Raw genomic sequence first — 20,873 nt, 5'->3', positions numbered from 1 at the left:
TTCTAATCTAGCAGATCAGGGTGGCAGGAGGATTTCAAATTCAAGGCCAACTTCAGCAACTTAGCAATGCCCTAAACAACTTAGGGAGGGAGACTCTGTCTCAAAATAAAAAACATAAAGGGATAAGGATGTGGCTTAGTGGTAAAGTACCCTGGGTTCAGTCCCAGTACCTCCACCAAAAAAAAAAAAAAATTCTAATCCAGATCAGTGGTCCTCAGCTAGGGCAGTTTTGGTTTCAGGGGATATTTGACTACTCTGGAGACATTCTGATTTCATGACTTGGAGGCATCTAGTGGGAAGAGGCCCAGATGCTGTTAAACATCCCACAATGATCAGAATGTTCCTCCATAATGAAGAATTGTTCAGTCTAAAATATTAATAGTGCCAGGATTGAGAAACCCTGAGCTAAGTGATGATTTAAGGACATTTAAGATTGATTTAATCCTTTTTTAAGAAATCAGGTTGTGATTGTATAAAAAAGGAACTCCAAATTAGAAGATACAAATCAGAAAAAAAATAAAATTTGAAAGTTACAAACCAAGTGTAGTACACACCTATAATCCTAGCTATTTGGGAGACTAAGGCAGGAGGATCACAGGTTTCTAGCTGTGCTGGGCAACTTAGCAAGACTCTGTCTCAAAATAAAAAGGGATTAGGGAATGATCAAGCAGTCCCCAATACTGGGTAAAGAGGATATAGCTATCAACCATAATCCCATCACTGATTATACCACCATAGACATCTAATGTGTTTCAGTAAGTTATTTGCTATATATATTTAATCACCAAATTGTAATTGCAGTCCTTCTTTGGTCTAGGCACTCTGTTAAGGAATATAACAGTGAAACAGATAAAACTGTGTATAGCTCACCCACAAACAAACATTTAGGTTTTGTTTTTTTTTTTCCTTTACTTAATAGGATCATATATATGTATTTAACCTGATCTCATTTTCATATTAGGATTTTAAGTGTTTCCAAATTCAAAATAAAGCCAAAGGATTTTTCTTTTTTTAAAAATTGTATTTATTTATTTATTTTTAGTCATACAATGCAGCAGAATGAATTTTGACATATAATACATATATGGAATGAACATACATCAATCAAATTGTCAATTCTATTCTGCTGCCCTTCCTATTCTCCTTACTCCCCCCCTCCTGTCCCATCCTTTCTCTCTATCCAATCTAATGTGACACACTTTTTTTTCTTTTTGTCATTACAACATCATATATGTATTCTGTATAATAATGAGGTTCTCCTTCCATCTTCCATGTAACTCCCCTTCTCCCTCTTTTTCCCTCCCACCTCTCTTCCCTATTTAGAGGTAGTCTTCTTATACCAGAGAAGACATTCAGCATTTGTTTTTTAGGGATTGGCTAACTTCACTCAGCATAATCTGCTCCAACGCCATCCATTTGCCTGCAAATGCCATGATCTTGTTATCTTTTAGTGCTGAGTAATATTCCATTGTGTATAAATGCCACATTTTTTAATCCATTCATCTATTGAAGGGCATCTAGGTTGGTTCCACACTCTAGCTATTGGGAATTGTGCTGCTATAAACATTGATGTGGCTGTGTCCCTGTAGCATGCTCTTTTTAGGTCTTTTGGGTATAGTCCAAGAAGGGGAATAGCTGGGTCAAATGGTGGTTCCATTCCCAGCTTTCCAAGGAATCTCCATACTGCTTTCCAAATTGGCTGCACCAATTTGCAGTCCCACCAGCAATGTACAAGTGTACCCTTTTCCCCACATCCTCGCCAGCACTTATTGTTATTTGACTTCATAATGGCTGCCATTCTTATTGGAGTGAGATGGTATCTTAGAATAGTTTTAATTTGCATTTCTCTGACAGCTAGAGATGGTGAGCATTTTTTCATGTATTTGTTGATTGATTGTATATCCTCTTCTGAGAAGTTTCTGTTCAAGTCCTTGGCCCATTTGTTGATTGGGTTATTTGCTTTTTTGTTGTTTAACTTTTTGAGTTCTTTGTATACTCTAGAGATTAGAGCTCTATCTGATGTTTGGGGGGTAAAAATTTGTTCCCAGGATGTAGGCTCCCTATTCACCTCATATATTATTTCTCTTGCTGAGAAAAAACTTTTTAGTTTGAATTCGTCCCATTTGTTGATTCTTGGTTTTAACTCTTGTGCGATAGGTGTCTTATTAAGAAATTTGGGGCCTGCCCCCACGTGATGAAGATTAGGGCCAACTTTATCTTCTATTAGACGCAGAGTCTCTGGTCTGATTCCTAGCTCCTTGATCCATTTTGAGTTGACTTTTGTGCATGGTGAGAGAAAGGGATTCAATTTCATTTTGTTGCATATGGATTTCCAGTTTTCCCAGCACCACTTGTTGAAGATGCTATCCTTTCTCCATTGCATGGTTTTAGCACCTTTGTCTAATATAAGATAGTTGTAATTTTGTGGATTTGTCTCTGTGTCCTCTATTTTGTACCATTGGTCTACCAGCCTATTTTGGTGCCAGTACCATGCTGTTTTTGTTACTATTGCTCTATAGTATAGTTTAAAATCTGGAATCACGATACCACCAATTTCACTCTTCCTGCTTAGAATTACTTTAGCTATTCTGGGTCTCTTATTTTTCCATATGAATTTCATGATTGCTTTTTCTATTTCTGCAAGGAATGTCATTGGGATTTTGATAGGAATTGCATTGAAGCCAAAGGATTTTTCACCAACTCTTGTTTCTTTTTTTTTCCTCAGAGATTACCTAAGCAAATTGAAGAACGTAATGAAAGACTAAAAGAAGAAATGTTAGGTAAGTTTGCTTTCTTACTCTTACTCTCTCTTGACTTCTTAGCCATTTTTGACTCCAAAAAGAGCATCATGGTTTAGAAAGGATACCAGCATTTTCAGAAACCAAATTTCCATTTTGTTTTTCTTGAAAAATTTTCTTCCCTCAAGAATGCAAACATAATCTAGCTCCCAACATGGAACACCACCAGCCTCTGTTTCCCATATTAATTTCATAAAAACAATTAAGTTTCTTCATTGAGTAATCACCCCTTCATTGGAATACAGTCAATAATGTCAGAATCAAGGGAATTTTTGTTTCAAAAACAGCAGTGAAGGGGCTGGGGAAGTGGCTTGCTTAACATGTGTGAGGCCGTGAGTTCAATCCCCAGCAGTGCCAAAAAAAAAAAAAAAAAAGACAGCTTTAATGTTTGAGAAGACATGAGAGGGCAGGAATTGTGCGTAAATAGTAAAGGAAAAAAGAGTGGTGTTGAGAGTCGGATAAATGGACACATTTGACCCGTTATTTAGTTACTTCCCTTATTTGTCAAAGCATTTACAGTTGGAATCAGAGAACCTCTCCGGCTTGACTAAGAGGATTGGGGCTTCCTAAACCAAGACCTTACATTTGTTAAACCTATCTGATATTTCCCTGTGCAAGATCTGCTGTTTGTTCTTATATAAATATATTCTAAATCTCTTTCATGAATTGCATTTAATATATTGCAGTCACATGGGCTAGAGGAAAAATAATTTAAAATACACTGAGCCTGGCCATTAATGACTTGGCATCAATATCCAGAGAATGAGCACAGATTTCCCAAAGGATCACTCTAACAGCAGAATTGATTTAGAGAAAGCTTTTAACCTAGTCCACCCAGAGCCTTCTGGCCCCTGCCAGGTAGATTCAAGACTCCAAGGAAAGCTCCTTCAGATTTAGGGTATTTCTGGAACCATCCCCAGGTTTTCCAAAAAAGGCTATTTACCTAATTTACATATTTTATTAAACTTGACACCGTCTTTGAGCATAAAAAATTACTTTAGAGGTACTTTTTTCAAAGGAGGAAAAAAATATTTTCTCGCCTAGTCTACTTAACAATGATGCTCTATTTTAATCAGAAAAAAATGTGTTTAGCTGAACTGAATCTTGGGCTGAAAGATGACTTTTTAAATGGCAGTAGTGGACTTGGAATAGACATTTCTGTTAAGCAAAACAGAAATGCCTTAGGTCCATTTTTCTGAGCCAATCCAAAACCATAAAGGGACTATACAAACTGAATCTTCCTGCCCATTGTTAGTCCCAGATGGAATCAAAACTCCCATCTGTCATGGTCACTATAAATTCTAATTAGCAAAAGTTTCCTATCCTCATGACTTTGGCTTTTTCTTGTATCATTACCTCTGTGAAGTACTCTAATTGGGTTAGGAGGTGTTCTTCAGTGATAAACTGCTTGCCTAGCATGTGTAGCCCTGGGTTCAATCCCCAGTTCTGCAAATAAAACAGGTGCTCAAATTTAATTCTGTACTCGTTTCTTCTATAATGAAGACTTAAGCAGCATAACTTGGTTGATAAATAATGTGTTACACATCAGTAGTTTGAATGACTAGACTCTCTTGTTAGTAAATGTAAGGATTGTGGATAAAGTGTTGCTTCCACTTTGTTAACCCACCAAAGATAACCTGGAAGAGAGAAATTATTTCATTGTGGAATTTCAACCCACAGAATCTTTTTGGTGTTCTTTCTCCTTGTGATAGAAGAGATGACTGAATCATGTGCTGTGAAATCCCTGGAGGTTAGACTGTCTGAGCACAGATTAATATCTCTTGCTTAGACATTCTGAGACATTGTGAGCAAGGCTGGGCCCATAGGTGCACACATGTAATCTCAGCTGCCAAGGAGGATAAGGCAGGAAGATCCCCAGTTCAAAGTTGTGCTGGGCAATTTAGCAAGACCTGGGGAAGTGGCTCAGTTGTAAAGTGCCCCTGGGTTCAGTCACAGCACCAAAAAATAAAAATAAAAAAAGAGAGAGAAAGAAAAGCTTATGTGAAAGTACAATATAGAAAGATGGCATTTTATTTGCATGAATGTTTAGATCCAAATGTGCAGTAGTCCTGTCTTATCCAAGGTTTTGCTTTCCTCAGTTTTTGTTTCCCTGGTCTAAAAATATTAATTGATAATTTCAGAAATAGAGACTACTTTCATATAACGTTTATTACAGTGTATTATTAGGATTGTTTTATGCTTTTAATTTCTTACTATGTATAATTTGTAAATTAAACTTTATCGCAGGTATATATGTACAAGAAATACATGTAGGAATCTGAGATTTCAGGCATCCACTGAGGGTCTTAAAAGTATCCCCTGCAGATAAGGGGGGATCCTGTGTAGCATTTACAATTAGGTGAATTTGAAAAACAAAAGGATTTGAAGGCAGAGCCTTTATGAGTATCTATGTCTTCATTTTTTTGTTTTAATTTTACAATGTTAAAAAAATTGCTCACATATATGTATAAATAGTAAACACTTAAAAATGTAAGTGAGGGGCTGGAGCTCAGTGGTAGAGCACTCACCTCACACACATGAAGCACTGGGATCAATCCTCAGCACCACATAAAGGTATTGTGCCCATCTATAACTAAAAAAAAAAATTAATTAATAAATAAAAATAAAATTAAAATGTAAGTGAGTGACCAGATACTTTCCCGGTCCTTAAGGCTCAACTGTAGGACACGAAGGCCGAGCTCCTAGCACTGCTACTCGGCATTTGGGAGTACTTCACACATACCTGGGTGACCCGCAGGGGGAGCGCCTCAGGGCCACTTCCACACGCAGGGACAGCAGCCTTGTTGGCAGTTACACTGGGAGTGTAAGTGGTGTGTGCTTGGAGACCAAATGACGATGCTAACATGGGTCTGTGGTTAGCTTTGATCACAAGTAGAAAAGAGTGTGGGGCAGAGACATTGTCATTGACATTGCAGATTTGTTTGTCCTGTATGCCAACCCAGCCTAGAAATCTGTCAAGCAAGTGGAATTGTGAAGTACTATATGTATATGTTTGTGATTCTTCTTGATTTCCTTTATTCTGAGTCATCAAGTCGTCTACCTTCTCGCAAAAGTCACATAGGATCCATGGGCTTAGCTTTTTACACAGTGTAAGAGGAAATCTCTGCTAAAGTGATTTTCTCTCTAATCACTAAAAATAGGTGTTACAGTTGGAGATGGATAGGTCAGTCTTTCAATCAGGCTTCTCATCAATATTCTAGTCACTAACTATAAAAGCAGGTTATCTTTTGGAGCTGGTTCCCAAAATGTACCCAGATCATTATCACTCAAGTGGTCAAAAATGCACAGTTTTTGCCAGGTGCGGTGGTGTACACCTGTAATTCCAGCAGCTCGGGAGGTTAAGGCAAGAGGATCGTGAGTTCACCACCTCAGCAAAAACGAGGCTCTAAGCAACTCAGTGAGGCCCTGTCCCAAAATAAAATACAAAATAGGGCTGGGGATGTGGCTCAGTGGTCAAGTGCCCCTGAATTCAATCCCCAGTACTACACCCCGCCCCCCCAAATGCACAATTTTGTCAGGGGCAGAGGGCATACCTGTAATGGCAGAAAAATCAAAATTTTAAAGCCAACTTCTGCAAATTAGCAAGACTCTGTCTCAAGAAAAAAAGGCTAGTGTATGGCTCAGTGGTAGAGGACTAGTTCCAATCCCCAGTATTGGAGATATAAATAATAATGATCAGCACAATTTGGGGCCTACCATAGACCTGTTAAATCAGAAATGAGGGACGGGGCCTAGCAGTCTGTTTTGGCAACCCTTCACATGTTCTGATGCACACTCAAGTTTCAGGGTAAGGGAGGATGGTGTAGAGGCAGTTCCGTTGAGGGATGAAGGCCAGAGTAAGGCATGGCCACACAGTGTTGAGGTCAGGAGGTGGTCCAGCTCAGCTCAGAGTCACCCCCTGAGCAGAAACAGGTCAGTCACTGCTTTTTATCTTCCCTTCCTCGTGCTGCAGCAGCAGAAGAGAAAAAATAGAAAGCAGACATTTTAGAAAGTGTGCTCTTCTGTTCACTAGACTTAAGAACTCAGACAACTTTCTCTGCAAGCTATTGCTTGCCAGGTGTCAGTTTTGGTGTCTGTTTGGACCAGTTACCATTGAAGGAAAAGAGCCAGCTCGCTGAAGGTCATTGCCATTTGCTGAGCGTGCAGGGGATACGAAGCTTCCTTTGATGCTGGGCCTGACATTGGGATATTTCCCAATAGCATGGACAGCTTGTATTTAGCCATTTCATGATGCTGCCCCTCCTTCCTTAACCAAGGGCTATCAGGTACCTCTCCCCAGCTTGAACACTTGAAGCAGCTACATGAAACTCATTTACACCCTCAAAGACACAAAGGCAAGGAGGGCATTGCTGGTAAGCCCACCTTCCTTTCACTAACACATGTTACTGCTTCCAAGCCCTGTCCAGTCTGGCACACTCTTGGGCCTAGTTCATATTCCAGCCCACGTTTTCCACTCATGCCATCACCTCCTTCCACCTTCTTGGATCATATTTCTGGTGTCCTGATTGCTGAACTTGTCCAGTTGTTTGGTCCTGGCCACTAGCAACCTAATGAGAGCATATGTACAAACTGAATTGAGAATACCCTCTTGATCTGGGGATATAGCCCCTTAGTTGAGCTCTTGCCCGGCATGTGTGAGTACCTGAATTCAGTCCCCAGCACTGGGAAAAATACCATCTTGTATGAGTGCCACACTTGAGAACTACATATAGAGATTGAAATAATTGTTCGTTATCATTGCAAGGATACAAGACCTTTTTCTGGGTATCCTAGTGCTTTACATGTCTCTCCTCAAGTAGTAGAAGGTCCTAGAGTCAGCTCCCTAAGGATCACAAAGCAAACTAAATTGTTACGTCCATCTTGAAGCTGCTAGAGCCGTAGGTGTGGGGATGGAAGGCTGGGCTTTTTTTCCCCTTTCCTGTTTCTCCTCAGGGTACTCTGCTTAGTGTTCTTCGTTACAGACTCTATATCTACTGTAAGTATTTTGCACTGTGGCCACGTGAATCTCTCCCAGTTTCTTGTAGTTGCTGTCTTTGTTCCCCCAGTAGGAAATAATCAGTCGATTTTCAGTGCCCTGGTTTTTTTTGTTTGTTTGTTTTTTTGTTTTCCATTTCCTAGTTGCTGTGGGTTTCTCTTCTCAAGAGAGAAGCTCCTGCTTCCTTGACAGTTCTTGGTAAGGCTGATGTCAGCCTCCACTTATACCCTAGAGCCAAGCTAATAAAAGAATTTGAATTGGGTGGGAGTTCTATCTTTGTGCTGTGTTCTCCTGATTTGCCTTTGGCTCGAGGAAAGCAGGAGTTAGCTGCATGCCATGGTTTCCTGCCTTATCAAAGGAAGTGCAGTGTGAGCATTCATTTGTATGCAGGTATGTTCTTCAGAAAAGGAGAAAGTTGCACAGGAACTATTCCATTATACCCAAACCCAGTAGTCTTAAGGAGATGAAAATAAATGGCATATCCTCAGGATAAACTGCCTCTTGCACAGTCAGTATCTCCAAAAAGAAATGATACATAATGAATCAGTTATCATATAATGGTGTTTGGAGGGAGAGAAATTTCGTACTGATCAGAACCAGTGGCAAGCAGTGGTCTCTGGTCCTAAACAATCTTGTGAGCACAAACAGTTATGGACTCTTCACTTTGCCGTGAGCAGAAGTCTGACCCTAATAGGCACATGCTGACATACTGTGGCTGAGTAAAGGTGTCAGAATTGCTACAAGTAGTAACAAAGACACCTAACTCATTGCTGTCCAGAGGGGAGGCACAGAATTTGATAGCCAGTGAGACTTATGCAGACAGGCTGCTGTCATAAATGATCCTATTGGGGGTACATGGCAACTGCTCTTGTCTCTGAGCACTTAGCCTGTTTCTGAACAGCAGGCAGGAAATTTTGTGCATGATGGTATGAGCGTGGCTTTCACGGCTGCTGCTTCCCTTCTTTCATCAAGGCATCCGTGAGTTTTTCAGACATCAGCACTTTGTTGATTCTGCTGTACAGTTTTGCTCTGTCCATTTGTTCCACTGGCCACACTCTGGTTTCAGAATCTTCCCATCCAGCATGCTAGAAATGTTTGTCTGTAAATAAATGCCTTCTTTTCCATGATGCTGCCCTAACTTTGTGACGGCTAGAACCACCCCAGGCCCTCCCTTTCTGGGCCATTCTTCATTTCACCATAGGATTATTAACTTTGAAAACTCCATTTTCAAGCTGTCATTGGCCTCCTGGGGTGTGAGAACCCTAGGCCACCTGGCCTGGCTCAGGAGAGCCCGGCAGGATGGGCCTCCCTCCTGCCTGCCCATCTCAGGTGGTTGCATCTCGCCTGCCCTTTGGCGCCTGGTTACCATCAAACTCTCACACAAAGATGGGATAAGACTTCCATTGTCTCATTCTTTCCCTGCCTAAGCTGGAAGGCATCTTCCTCTTCTCAAGTCTCCTAGCACTTAATAGCTGAACCATGGACGAACTTGCGTTATGTGTATGTCTGTGTCTTCTCCCCATCAAGCTGGGCTGCGCAGGCCATCTCAGGCATCTTTATCTCCCCACGACACGCAGCACAGAGCCACGTGCACACATGGTGTCATTGGATGGATTAATTCAAGTCAGGTGAACTCAGGTCTTTTCTCCTGTGGAGACTGTGTCATCCTGTGTCTCTTAAGTGTCTCTGTCTGCCAGGCACTTTGCATACCTTGTGTCATTTAGCAAGCGGAATGTCCCATTTCACGTTCTGTTCTGGGAGTGAGAGTAGGTGAGACTAATTGTGGGATGTGAAGAGGCGGCCATACTGGACTAGAAGGGAAAGACTGATGCTGTGTGTTAGGCTAGCTCCTCCGAAAAAACAGAAGTCGAGATAAAATCAGAAGGACAGGAGCTTGTTGGTGACACACCTGTGAGGGAGATGGGGCTGCAGTGGGAGGAGGCTGGGAGAGCCCCCAGACCCCGTGGAGGGGGAAGGGCAGAGTCTGCACCTCAGTTTCAGCAAGGCCATCAGGGAGCCAGCGTTGTGTCCGTCGGAGGAGTCCCTGGTCCCTACCAGGCCTGGGCAGCCTGTGGGAGGACAACCTTAGCATGAGGTGCTGATGGATTTTAGAGTAGCCGCTGTGTCCCCTGCATTTGGAGGAGCATGTTTTCATGGCTATAGAATCAACCATACTGAAAGTTGAAAGGTTCCTTGTGCAGACAGGCCCTTCAGCTAGCGGGCAAAGTGAGGAACTAGGAAAGAAGATTTGCCCTCCACCTGCTGTTTGAACACGTGGACTCTTAGCTAGGAACAGTCTCTGTGTACTCAAAGGGAACATTTCTTTAGTGTAGACCAGCCTGAGCCAAGCCACTGCTTCCAGGGGACACTGCACTGTGGACCTAGAAGCAAGCCTTTATCCTGGACTTGGTCGCCAGCCTTCAGAGCCCGGTGGCTCGTGGCCTCTCCTGGCAGGGCTTCCTCACTTTGCAGCAGGTTGTGTGAGTGCCTCCTTTGGGCACCCCTCAGTTTTTTGTGTCTCTCCCCACTAGACTTTGGGCATCTCAGAAGCCAGGAATTACTTTTTTTCTTTAGACACTTGTGCCTTACACAGTAGACACCAAAAAAGATACACAGCTTATAATGTAAATTGTTTTTCTGGAATGGGAGATGAGCTTGCAGTGGTCCCTCCATCGAGGGAATGGCCCATGTCCAGACAGTCCAAGGTGGACTTTGAACAGGCTTCTCCAAGATGGAGCTTCCCCTCCTGGGAAGTCTATTGTAACTCTTGACACTCTCACGTCATTTGCTCCATGTCACAGAGCCAAGGGTGGTTGCTGTTGCAGAGGGGATATTTTACTGTTGTTGGGTTTTTTGTTTTTCGTGGCACTAGGAATTGAACCCAGGGCCTCACACATGTTAAGCAAGTGCTGTACCCAAGCACTTTCAGACAGAGTCTCACCACATTGCCCAACCTGGCCTTAAATTTTTGATCCTCCTGCCTCTGCCTACTGAGTAGCTGGAAATAAAGTGTGTGCCATCACACCCAGTTTACTGGGTTTCTTTAAATGGTTTTGGGGTGGACTTTTTTTTTTTTTTTTTTAAACTAAGCATTGAACCCAGTGGTGCTTAACCATAGAGCCACATCCCCAGCCTCTTGCTAAGTTGCTTAGAACCTCACTAAGTTACTGAGGCTGGCTTTGAACTTGCAGTCCTCCTGCCTCAGCCTCCTGAACCACTGGGATTACTGATGTGCACCACCAGGCCCAGCCAAACTGGCAAATTCTGGGATTGCATTGCTAACAGGTTTCCTTCAGGATGCCAGGCTTGTCTTTGCTTGTTGTGATCCCTTGCCCGTTACCTGAGGCTGTGCTCCTGGCCTCTGTGCTGCTCCTGTCTATAGGCCACCCCAGGCTTTTGCTGAGGATTCTCTTAAACCAGCAGCCCATGTGTGCCACAGGATTAAGTTTGGGAAGCCTGCCTGGTAGAAAATGGCCTTCCTAGGCTCCAGAAGTTTTCTACAATAATGGCTGATCTTTCTCCGAACTCAGTTCGCTTCTGTGATGAGTTACTAGGAAGACTTTTCAGATTTAAAGACCAGAAATGAGATTTAGCTCAGTGGTAGAGTGTTGCCTAGTATGCACATGAGGTTCAGCCCCCAGTGCGGGGGCCGGGGAGTGAGAATAAAAATAAAGGTCCTGCGTCTTTAAATATTTTCCTGGGCTTTACTCTAAGGATGGGGGGGTGTACGCAAAGAGTGACAAAAGCTGCTAACCGGAGAGTGGCAAGGAGCCTGTGCCTCTAAAGGTTAGAGGCGTCTCTCCTCATCTACCCCTATTCTAACCTCCTTTGAAAACAGATCTGCAAAAAAATTTATAACAGTTTAGGAAGAATTGCAACTTTTTATTCACCATCCCAACCAGGACTTTCTAAGAACACTCCTAATTTTAAATAATCCTCCCACTGCCCCACAGATCCCCATCCATCTCTGGAATGTCCTGATATACAAACTACATAGCCCCCTTTCTTCTTTTTCTCATGGTCCTTTTTTTATATCATAAGACAGCATAAGAATCCTTGGTTGAATCACGTGTCTCGGTTTTGGTTTCATGACCCAAGATCACCCAGGTGGGAAGAAGACCCTGGAGCACTGGGCAGATGAACAAGGTCTCATTTCCCAAGAAATGCCGTACTTGTGCAGAAGCTAAAGATGTGCTTAGAAAAATGGGGGTTTTGAGTTCAAATGCAGGCTCAGTAGAAATCTGTTGAGTTAAATGAAATTTACTGTCTGCTTCTGCTTGGAGAGGCCACATGTGGAGGGACCTCTGGGCACACCACCAGCAGGCAAGGCTTGGGGTGCCTTCACCCCACTGCACTGGGAGCAGCAGCTGATTTCCCAGCATGCATCCTGGAAGCCTGTGTCCTTGGGTAGTTCTGGCCAGTGTGACACGAACCTCTGATCTCCCAGGAGGAAACCAGCAAGACTGCCTCACTCAGATGGGCACCACAGCCTTCAAAGTAGAACTGGCCTAGAAGTTCTCATATTATTTAAAAGCAGGCATTTCTTTAACTGCACAGAGGTACTATGTATTTTATGATCAGTCAGGAAGGCAAGATCTGTTGGTATCGTCCCACTTCTCTTGGCTCCTGTATTTATTTGTGTTTTTGCTTTTCCATTGCAGGTAAACTAAAAGATCTTGGGAACTTGGTTCTCCGACCTTTTGGGCTCTCCACAGAAAATTTCCAGATCAAACAAGATTCCTCTACTGGCTCCTACTCCATCAATTTTGTTCAGAATCCAAATAATAATAGATAACAAAGATAACAATAGCTTTAAAACCTGACTTGGAAATTGTGTGCTGCTTGCTGTTCGCAAGGGGCAAGGCCCTGCCAATATTTAATTTTCAAAAGCATCTTAATCTAAGCTAGTCCAAAAGGCTACCAGTAGAGCCTAGAGCCACCTCTTCACTCTTGTTTCATGGTCAGAGTGGAAGGTACTTCTAATGCAATGAGCCTCATTTAATTTCATTTTAAGGTGGTGTCTGTGCAGCTGTTGTCCCTGGTTCTGACTGTCCTTTGTCCAGGAGGAAGTCTGCTTGGCAAGGCTGACTTCCCTGAGCCACACAAACCCACTAGCCTAGCAGACCTGTGGTCTGGGAGACTGCCTGGATGTGATTGACAGCCTCCTCGGGGTCCCTGGAGTCTGCTGCCCCTCCCTGATCACACAGCTCCTGGCTGCTGTGCAGGGTCTCCAGGATTCCCTGGTTTCCTCTGTAATAATAAAAAGCTTTCTTTGGTGGTCTGGACTGGGTTGTGATTTTGTCCCCTTCTCAACAGCTAAAGTCCACTGGCTTTGGGCAGTAGTGTTGGTTTCAGGCAGCATGGCTGATTCCAAATTCCACAAATCTGCCAAAGTTATAGTTGCTGCCTTGAAGATTTATCTTGAAGAGATGACCATCCTATGAACTAGAATTCAGAAGTTCCACCTCAGGAGCTGTCTTGGGCCCCTTCAGGTTTGTGCAGATGATTATGAAATCAGTGGTTTTGACCAAGCCTTCATTGTAATTTCAATTTAAAATAGCTTCATTCAGGAATGGCCGTGTGCAGATCCCAGAACTAAACCATATTCTTTCAGACATGTGACACCAAAGGTTTGCAGGAGAGATGATTTTCCTAGTCATCTGTTGGTGCTGGGGAAAAGTTTTCACACTCTTATTTGAGTGCACAGGAGGGACGTATAGGTTCATGTGGGGACTCTGTAAGTGGCATGCACCAAGGACTGTGCAGGTGGATCCTGCTGGCTGCAGAAGCCCCAGTACAGGATGCTGTAGACAGGGCAGGAGGGGATGTAGACTCCTTCACAATCTTGAAAAATTGAAGGGCTAAGGTGGTAGTTCAGTGGTAGAGTGTGTTTCTAGCATGCACTAGGTCCTGGATTCAGTTCCCAGGACAGCAAAAGAAAGGGAAAACATTTAAACAGTACTTTCCATTTTGTGAATTCTATCTATTTTAATGTGTTCTGAATTCTACAACTACAAATTAAAATAATTTTAAAATATTTAGTTAATTCCTCGAAAAATAACATTTTGTGTTAACATGAAAAATATTAAAAATATCTTCCGAAGCATGTTTTAGTGAGAAGTAATGACATCTTGCACTTGTGCAAGCCTCTTGACTGACAGCCAGCAGGATTCTCTCGTCTGCTTCTGTGCTCAGTGTGTCATACTATCACATGTCATGTGGGAAAAGTCTACCTCATGCTCATGACAGATTGACAGTGAAGACAGCACATAACCCCCAACATTACAAAGATAGTTTTGACCCCACGGGCACCTGAGAGGGTCTCAGGAATGCCTCGGGAACCTTGAACTGCATTTTGAGAATTGCTTTGTGATTACTAGGACTTTGGAGCTAGATGGTGGAGACTACTGAAAGACCATCCCTACCTCCAATGAGCAGGAAATGGACAGTTTGCTTAGTTAAGAGATGCCAGGGCCTGCCATTGCCTCAGGGTGTGGAGGCCTTGCTCTTAGGCAAGCTCCCTCCACCACCACACTGAAATCTTAACAGAGTGCCAGGCCAAGCCAACCTTGTAGGCTTCCAGGGAGTGGGCCAGGCAGTGCATCTGGAAAGAAAAGGAAGGGATCTCAATAGGTGTGAGTTTGCTCAAGCCAAGGCGGTTTTTGTCCAGCACCTACCCGCTTCCGAAATCTAGAAGAAAATGCTTGACCATAAAAAAGTTGTGAAAGAATGCAAAAATAGGGAAGAAGGTGCCTATATTTGCCTATTCTGCTAAAATGTATGATTTTAACATTCTGTGATGCCCAACCAAAAAAGGTAGAGCAGAGTTCACTTTTTCTGGTGCTGGGGACTGAACCCAGGGCCTCACACGTGCTTAAGCACATGCTCTATCGCAGAGCTGTACCCTCAGCCTCCAGAGTTTACTCCTAAGGTCATCACACTGTAGCATGGTATATATTCTTATTCATACAGTATTGCAATAAATCAAAATAACTTTGGATCTCCTTTAGAATTGCTTTGAGGACTCTATAAAACATTCTTTAAAATACTATGATCTGGGGCTGGGGATGTGGCTCGAGCAGTAGCGCGCTCACCTGGCATGCGTGCGGCTGGGTTCAATCCTCAGCACCACATACAAAGATGTTGTGTCCACCGAAAACTAAAAAATAAAATATTAAAAAATTCTCTCTCTCTCTCTCTTTAAAAAAATAAATAAAATAAATACTATGATCTGTTGTTTCCCTGTCTACTGCCATGCTAAGTAGACAGTGAGTTCCTAGAAGGGAATGGCCATACTCTTAGCACCAGCACCTACATTCCACTGGAAACTTGGTCTATTGGAACTGGAACAAGACATGGTCTCAATGTGGCAACCATCAATATGCAGAATTCTTCAGATTCTTGTGCTTTATTCAGTGCCTGTTTTGAAAAATGTTTTTTTGCGCCAGATACAGTGGCACAAACCTGTAATCCCAGAATTGAGAAAGCTGAGGCAGGAGGATCTCAAGTTCAAGCCCAGCCTCAGTGGTAAAGTGCCCCTAGGTTCATCCCCAGAACAAACAAAAATTCCAGTCTCTTTTGTAACATGCCACATGTGCTTCCCTTCTCTCACAAGCACAGCTGGCTTGATCAGTTGTATTTGTTTTTAACCTTTTGCTCCTTATCCCTCTCCCCCTACAATGCTACATCTTCTCACTTAACAGGTAACTGTAGTTTTAAGTGAAGAACTCTACACCATGTCCGGATGCAGAGGCTAGGGAGTGGCTGAGCCTCCTTGGCTAATGACCTTAGCCACATCACCACTGGGCCTGTATCTGAGATTCTGCAAAATGCCAGATTTCACATGCTGTCCCTGCAGAATTGCTCGGATAGTCAATAGGCACAATGCAAAGCTGTCCTTACTACATCTGGTATCGATAAAGGTAGGGGAACTGCTTTAGGAAATGTTGTCTGGCCTGTGGTTGTTTCTGCTGCTCCTTGAGTCTGAACTGGCCTCCAAGACCACTGGTGAGCAGCATGTCACACAGCTGCAAGCTAGAACATAGGGGATTTAAGGAAGACCAGACATGGTTGTTTTAGGGGCATCTTACTGTCCCAATCGACAGTGGCATAGAGAGCTGGCAATAGGTATTAAAAAATAAAGATATATTTTTGCAGGTGTATGGTCCTAAGAGCTAATCAGGCCTGCAAATCCTGTCCCTGCAACCAGCTTAGCAGGACTTGGAATGTTAAAGGGGAAGACCATGATAGGAGACCAAAGAAGAGGGCTGCTGAGGCAGCTTTGCAGGTCAATGGTGACTTTAATTTCCTTGAGGAAGATAAAGGGAAGAGTCCAAAAAAATCTCGAGACTAGACTGCAGTCTGAGAATCCACACAGATCGGTGACAAGCCCTTTCCATTTCCTGTTAACAGTGCTTTCTTCTAAGCCTGCCCAAGGAGCTGCTGAAGCTCAGTGGAGCTGTCCCAGTTCAGATGCGTCCTGTGAGTCTGCAGCCCAGTGGCAACTGCCAGCCCTGGCTCTATGTCCCTTCCTTCTGCTCTCTGATCACTTCCCCTCTTCCCTGCCTACTCTCTCTCCTCCCTTATTTTTTAAGGCCTTGAACTCTTTCTGTATTAACTCCTATCTGTACTTGACCAATGTTTGCAGTCCTTTTCAGCCTCTGTACGAGGCCTGACAAGCTGAATCCTATCACTTGGCTTTCCTTGAAAAGGGAAGTTTGTGCACATTCCACCAGAAGTGGCTGGAAGATCTGTGCCTTCAGTGAACTATACAGTTGCGAGGTGTAGAGGGAAAAGAGGTGAGCATTTCCCATCACTTCCTTCTGCAGAGTATACAGCTGTCTTGAGCCCACACCAGACTGAGTCTGTTAATACTCCTGGTAATGAAAAATTGATTACTTGGGACCAGCCAGCCCAAGAGGCAGGGCTAAACAAAGCTTAGTGCATCCGAAAGACTGCTTAAAACCATTCAAGGGGCAAAGAAAGAGAAAGCTATTGTATGAAAACTAGTGAGTATGTCCCAGTTCTTATATTTCAAAGCATCAAAAATTTCAATCTTCAAGGCAGGCAGGACAGCAAGTTTGAGGCCAGCCTGGGCAATTTAACAAGACCCTGCTTACAAAAGGGCTGGGGGTGTAGCTCAGTGGTATAGTGCCCTGGGTTCAATCCCCAGTGCCACAACAAAAATTCCATCTTCCTCACCACAAGTTGGTACTTGTCAAAGCTAGGGATGGGAACACAGTGGGTTAGTTTTTTGTTTTGTTTTGTTTAATACATTTAGATTTTCTATAATTAAAAAATAAAATGTTCTATTTTCCAACCCCCCTGAGATCTGCAAGCTGGAAGTAAAGCTGCGTCATACAAAGTTCCACCTGCCAGACCAAGGCTTCCTTTCTTTTTCCCTTCACTCCAGGGGAAATAAGCAGCTCACATTTCCTGCTTATGGGACAGCAGGACCTGCTGCTTCACTGCCATGGCAGCCCACGGTACTAATTTGTGGCAGTGACTCAGTCAGTGTCAGCTAGTCTTTGTTCCTATTAGTCCCTGTGCTAGTTCTCACTAGAGTATGACCTGACAAAATGGGAACTGTCACCAGGCACTGGGGCTTAGCGGCCTGTCAGTATGATGGAGGTGAAGGGAACATGTCTTTTGGGTTCCAAATGAAGAGCTGGACCCAGAGATCCTAGAGTCTTACTGTCTTGCGTGGGGTGGAGTGCCAGACTGCTGGCCACACACAGCAGCTGCCACATGCCACCCCAGCACACAAGCATGCAGCTTCCAGTCAGTCAGAAATTCTAAGCCCAAAACTGTTCAGGGAGCTACAGGAGCCCCCAGGGTGACACGTGATGGAACAGAGTGAGGTAAGGAAAGCAGTATTTAAACACTGAAGAGGGGAGGTTTGGGGAGGCCATGATGTGGCACATCAAGCTGTTTTGTAGGGGTGTTCTGACTGCTCCAAAATAGTATGCCATTTACAGCTTTGCCTCATGCACTTGATTGGGAGAAAAGGTCTGACAGTTTTCTAGGGCAGTGTGACACTTAAGCTGGATTCTGCCATTGGTGAAGTTGGCAGCAGAGAAAACAGTTCCTGCAAAGCTTTTCTGCCTGCCTTGTTTTCTGCAGGTCTAACATTCAAGCATGTGAAAGATCACAGCCACTGCTGTCTCACTGAAGGCCTGAGCATGCTTTTTCTGGGGTAATAACTGTCACACTACCCTTTTTCCTTGTGACACTTCACACTGATGTTATAGTGTACCTTACTTGGAAAATTTGAGCTGTCTTCTCAGGATCTGCAGCAGTTAAAATACTGAATGTAGTTCACATAACTACAAAATTCCCTGATGTCTCCCCAGCATCTTGAGCCTTGACTGAATAGGAACTGAAGAGCTTGGTTGGTGAGACTGAACTTCCACACCCAATTCTGGCCAGTAAGTTCCGTGTGACTTTGTGGCCAGGAAAGTCACTGATAAAAGGACCCTTTCATATCACAAATTTGCCGTCCCTCCTTTACTTCAGAAAATTGTTTCTACAAACTTGCCTCACAAGGAAATAATGAATGGGCTAATCCTAGAAGTACTCTCAACTTTTAATGACCCAGTCACTGACCTGGCCAGTTCTTCCTCTGGCACAGTATTCCTGAATCATCATCTCTTTCACCCAATTCATTACCTTCTGAACACCAAAGCAAAGGAGGAGTCATTAATGTTAAGGCCATAAACTGTCATTCTGAATAAGCAGAGATTTGGCAGAACACTCATCACTAAATAAAAGTATGCTTAATAAACACTAAATGAAACAGGAAAAAATGAGGTATTGGATATAAAAATAAGAAAACAGCTTATTTTTATCTAAAATATTTGCCATGACAGGAAGGAACTTGTGTGACCTATACATGATTCCAAGGTATGGCTCAGAAGTTACACTTCTTTAGTATCTAAAGACCAACATCAATATTTCAGGTTGTACCATGTGTTTCCTCGCTTGTTCCCTGTACCTTGTAGGAGGTGTCTATCCCTACACACATGTACCTGCTCAGGAATGGTCTCAGGTAGGCCTTCCCTGGTAAGCAAGCATGTGGCTTAACTTCTCTTGTTGTCTCTAGTTCCATTTTTGTTAGTGAGAAACTTGAGAAAAAGGGTATTAACAGAGCAGATTCCAGTGGCCTCCTTTTTATACTCCTTTAGATAAACTGAAATGGGAGAATGAGAGGAAAGATTACTATGTGTACTCTGGAATAACAGCCTTCTAAAGGATTGTTTTACAGAAATGGGAAAAAGGGTGGGCAGGACATACTGACCTAAGATTCTGGGTCAGTCCTGAAAAATCTCACTTGTCTGGTGGATTTGAAAAGGCTACTTTTTTCCCTAACAACTAAGTGTTTCAGGTTCTCAAATCAAATGTTTGACCTCCTGTCGGATATGGTGGGCTTTTAAAGAAGCAGCCATTTATCATGAGGTTAGGATGCCTTAATGTTACAACAAAACCAGACAAACCTCAGTGGCTGTTTAATTATATCCAACTCAGAAGGATATGTTATTTCCATCAAAAAAGTAGTTGAATTGTACACAGGGTCCTAACTAAACTATTTCACCTTCCTTATCCTTAGTTATAAAGAACTCCATGAAGTCTCCTAGTGATCAGAAGCCTCAGACTGTTCTTAAGTATGTTCTTAAGTATGTTGCTACCCTATATGCTGGGCACTGTGGCACTTATCTGAACTCCCAGTGGCTTGGAGGCAGAGGCAGGGGGATCAAAAGTTCAAGACCAGCCTCAGCAACTTAGCAAGCAAGGCCCTCAGCAATTTAATGAGGCCTGTCTCAAAATAAAAAGGGATGGGAATGTAGCTTAGTTGGTAAAGCACTGTTAGGTTCAATCCCCAATATCAAAAAAAAAAAAAAGAACAAAAAAAGAAATATTGCTGAACAGCTTCCTGAAGTACAAAGAATGACTGAATTTCAATAGTTAAAAATGATAATCCTGTAAAACTAACTCTTAAAAAAAAAAAACTAACCCCTACAAAGTAAAAGTTTTTAAATAACTAAATTTTAAAAAAATCAAAGACTTTATTGGATAAGTGTTACACAACATTCTTCAACATTTAACTCTGAGCATACTTAAGATGAGAAACAATTTTTGTCATTCAAGTCTACAAAATGAAATAGGCTTGTGAAGATTTGAAATACAGACAAAAGGTAGCATGAAGCAAAGCTTAAATATTAAGCAACTAAAGCAATATAAGTGATGTCACAACATGGTCTAGATTTTAAATACCAACAAGTTTCATTTTTTAAAAAATGAAAATCTAGTTTGTAACAAAACATCTTTGAGAATTTATTATGAGAAAAAATATTTAGATACTTAAAACTCGATCTCTCCCATTTATTTTGCCTTTATATTATTACTTCTTGGTCATTCCCATTACTCTACACAAAGAATCCTAAATCTTAGTTTAAAATCCTCATTATACAATCCACGTGTAATCCCACCAAGGCTTGGGAGTCATCTGGTTCTTGAAATGAGCCTAAAAGGTACTGCTGGTGTTAGGTATCTGAAAGGCCAAGATGACCCATGCCATCACCCTTGGGCCATCTAGAGTAGGGCACCTGATAGTACCTGTCATCTTTAGAATTTCCTGCTGCTATAGTTCCTGAGCTGACTTTTTCCAATTTGATAAGATATATAATGACTTCATAATACTGAATCTTCCAAAAAGACAACTGTAGGATGCAGTCAACACTTTTAATTACTTGCAATGTAATTAGGATTTGTATTAAGCTCACAAGGCTCAAGACTGCATGTTTTCTTGAGTTGTAAAAAACAATCAGTCAGATAAATTAAATATTCTAAAACTTTCACCTAGAACATTTTATCAATCCTGAGCATGTGGTCATTAGGTAATTCCAAACCTATACAGTAAGATCACGGAAAGTTAGAACACCTGAGCCAAGTGCTCAGCTATCTATTATGTTGCTTCAAATGAATTTGTGGGTTTTTTTTTTTTTTTTTTCTGCATTTTTTTTCTTTTTTTTTTTTTTTTGAATCAAGTTTCATTTTGCTGGAGCACTTTCATTTANTTTTTT

At 42.4% G+C, this 20,873-nt stretch overlaps 1 protein-coding gene across 3 annotated transcripts in view; it reads left to right on the top strand.

Moving 5' to 3' along the window:
- Window positions 1–13,079, top strand: part of Ttc1 (tetratricopeptide repeat domain 1) — a 49,372-nt gene extending 36,293 nt beyond the window's left edge. For all 3 annotated transcript variants that reach the window (XM_048816217.1, XM_015492659.2, XM_048816221.1), the window contains exons 7-8: window positions 2,726–2,780; window positions 12,456–13,079. In XM_048816217.1, coding sequence (XP_048672174.1) covers window positions 2,726–2,780; window positions 12,456–12,589 — 189 coding nt within the window. In that variant the 3' untranslated portion in view covers window positions 12,590–13,079. The remainder of the gene's footprint in view (window positions 1–2,725; window positions 2,781–12,455) is intronic.
- Window positions 13,080–20,873: the final 7,794 nt, after the last annotated feature.

This window comes from Marmota marmota, unplaced genomic scaffold (genome assembly GCF_001458135.2).
Source record: "Marmota marmota marmota unplaced genomic scaffold, marMar, whole genome shotgun sequence".
Taxonomy (NCBI): domain Eukaryota; kingdom Metazoa; phylum Chordata; class Mammalia; order Rodentia; family Sciuridae; genus Marmota; species Marmota marmota.
Note: the sequence above shows the minus strand (reverse complement) of the source record. Positions and strands in the feature narration are given on the sequence as shown.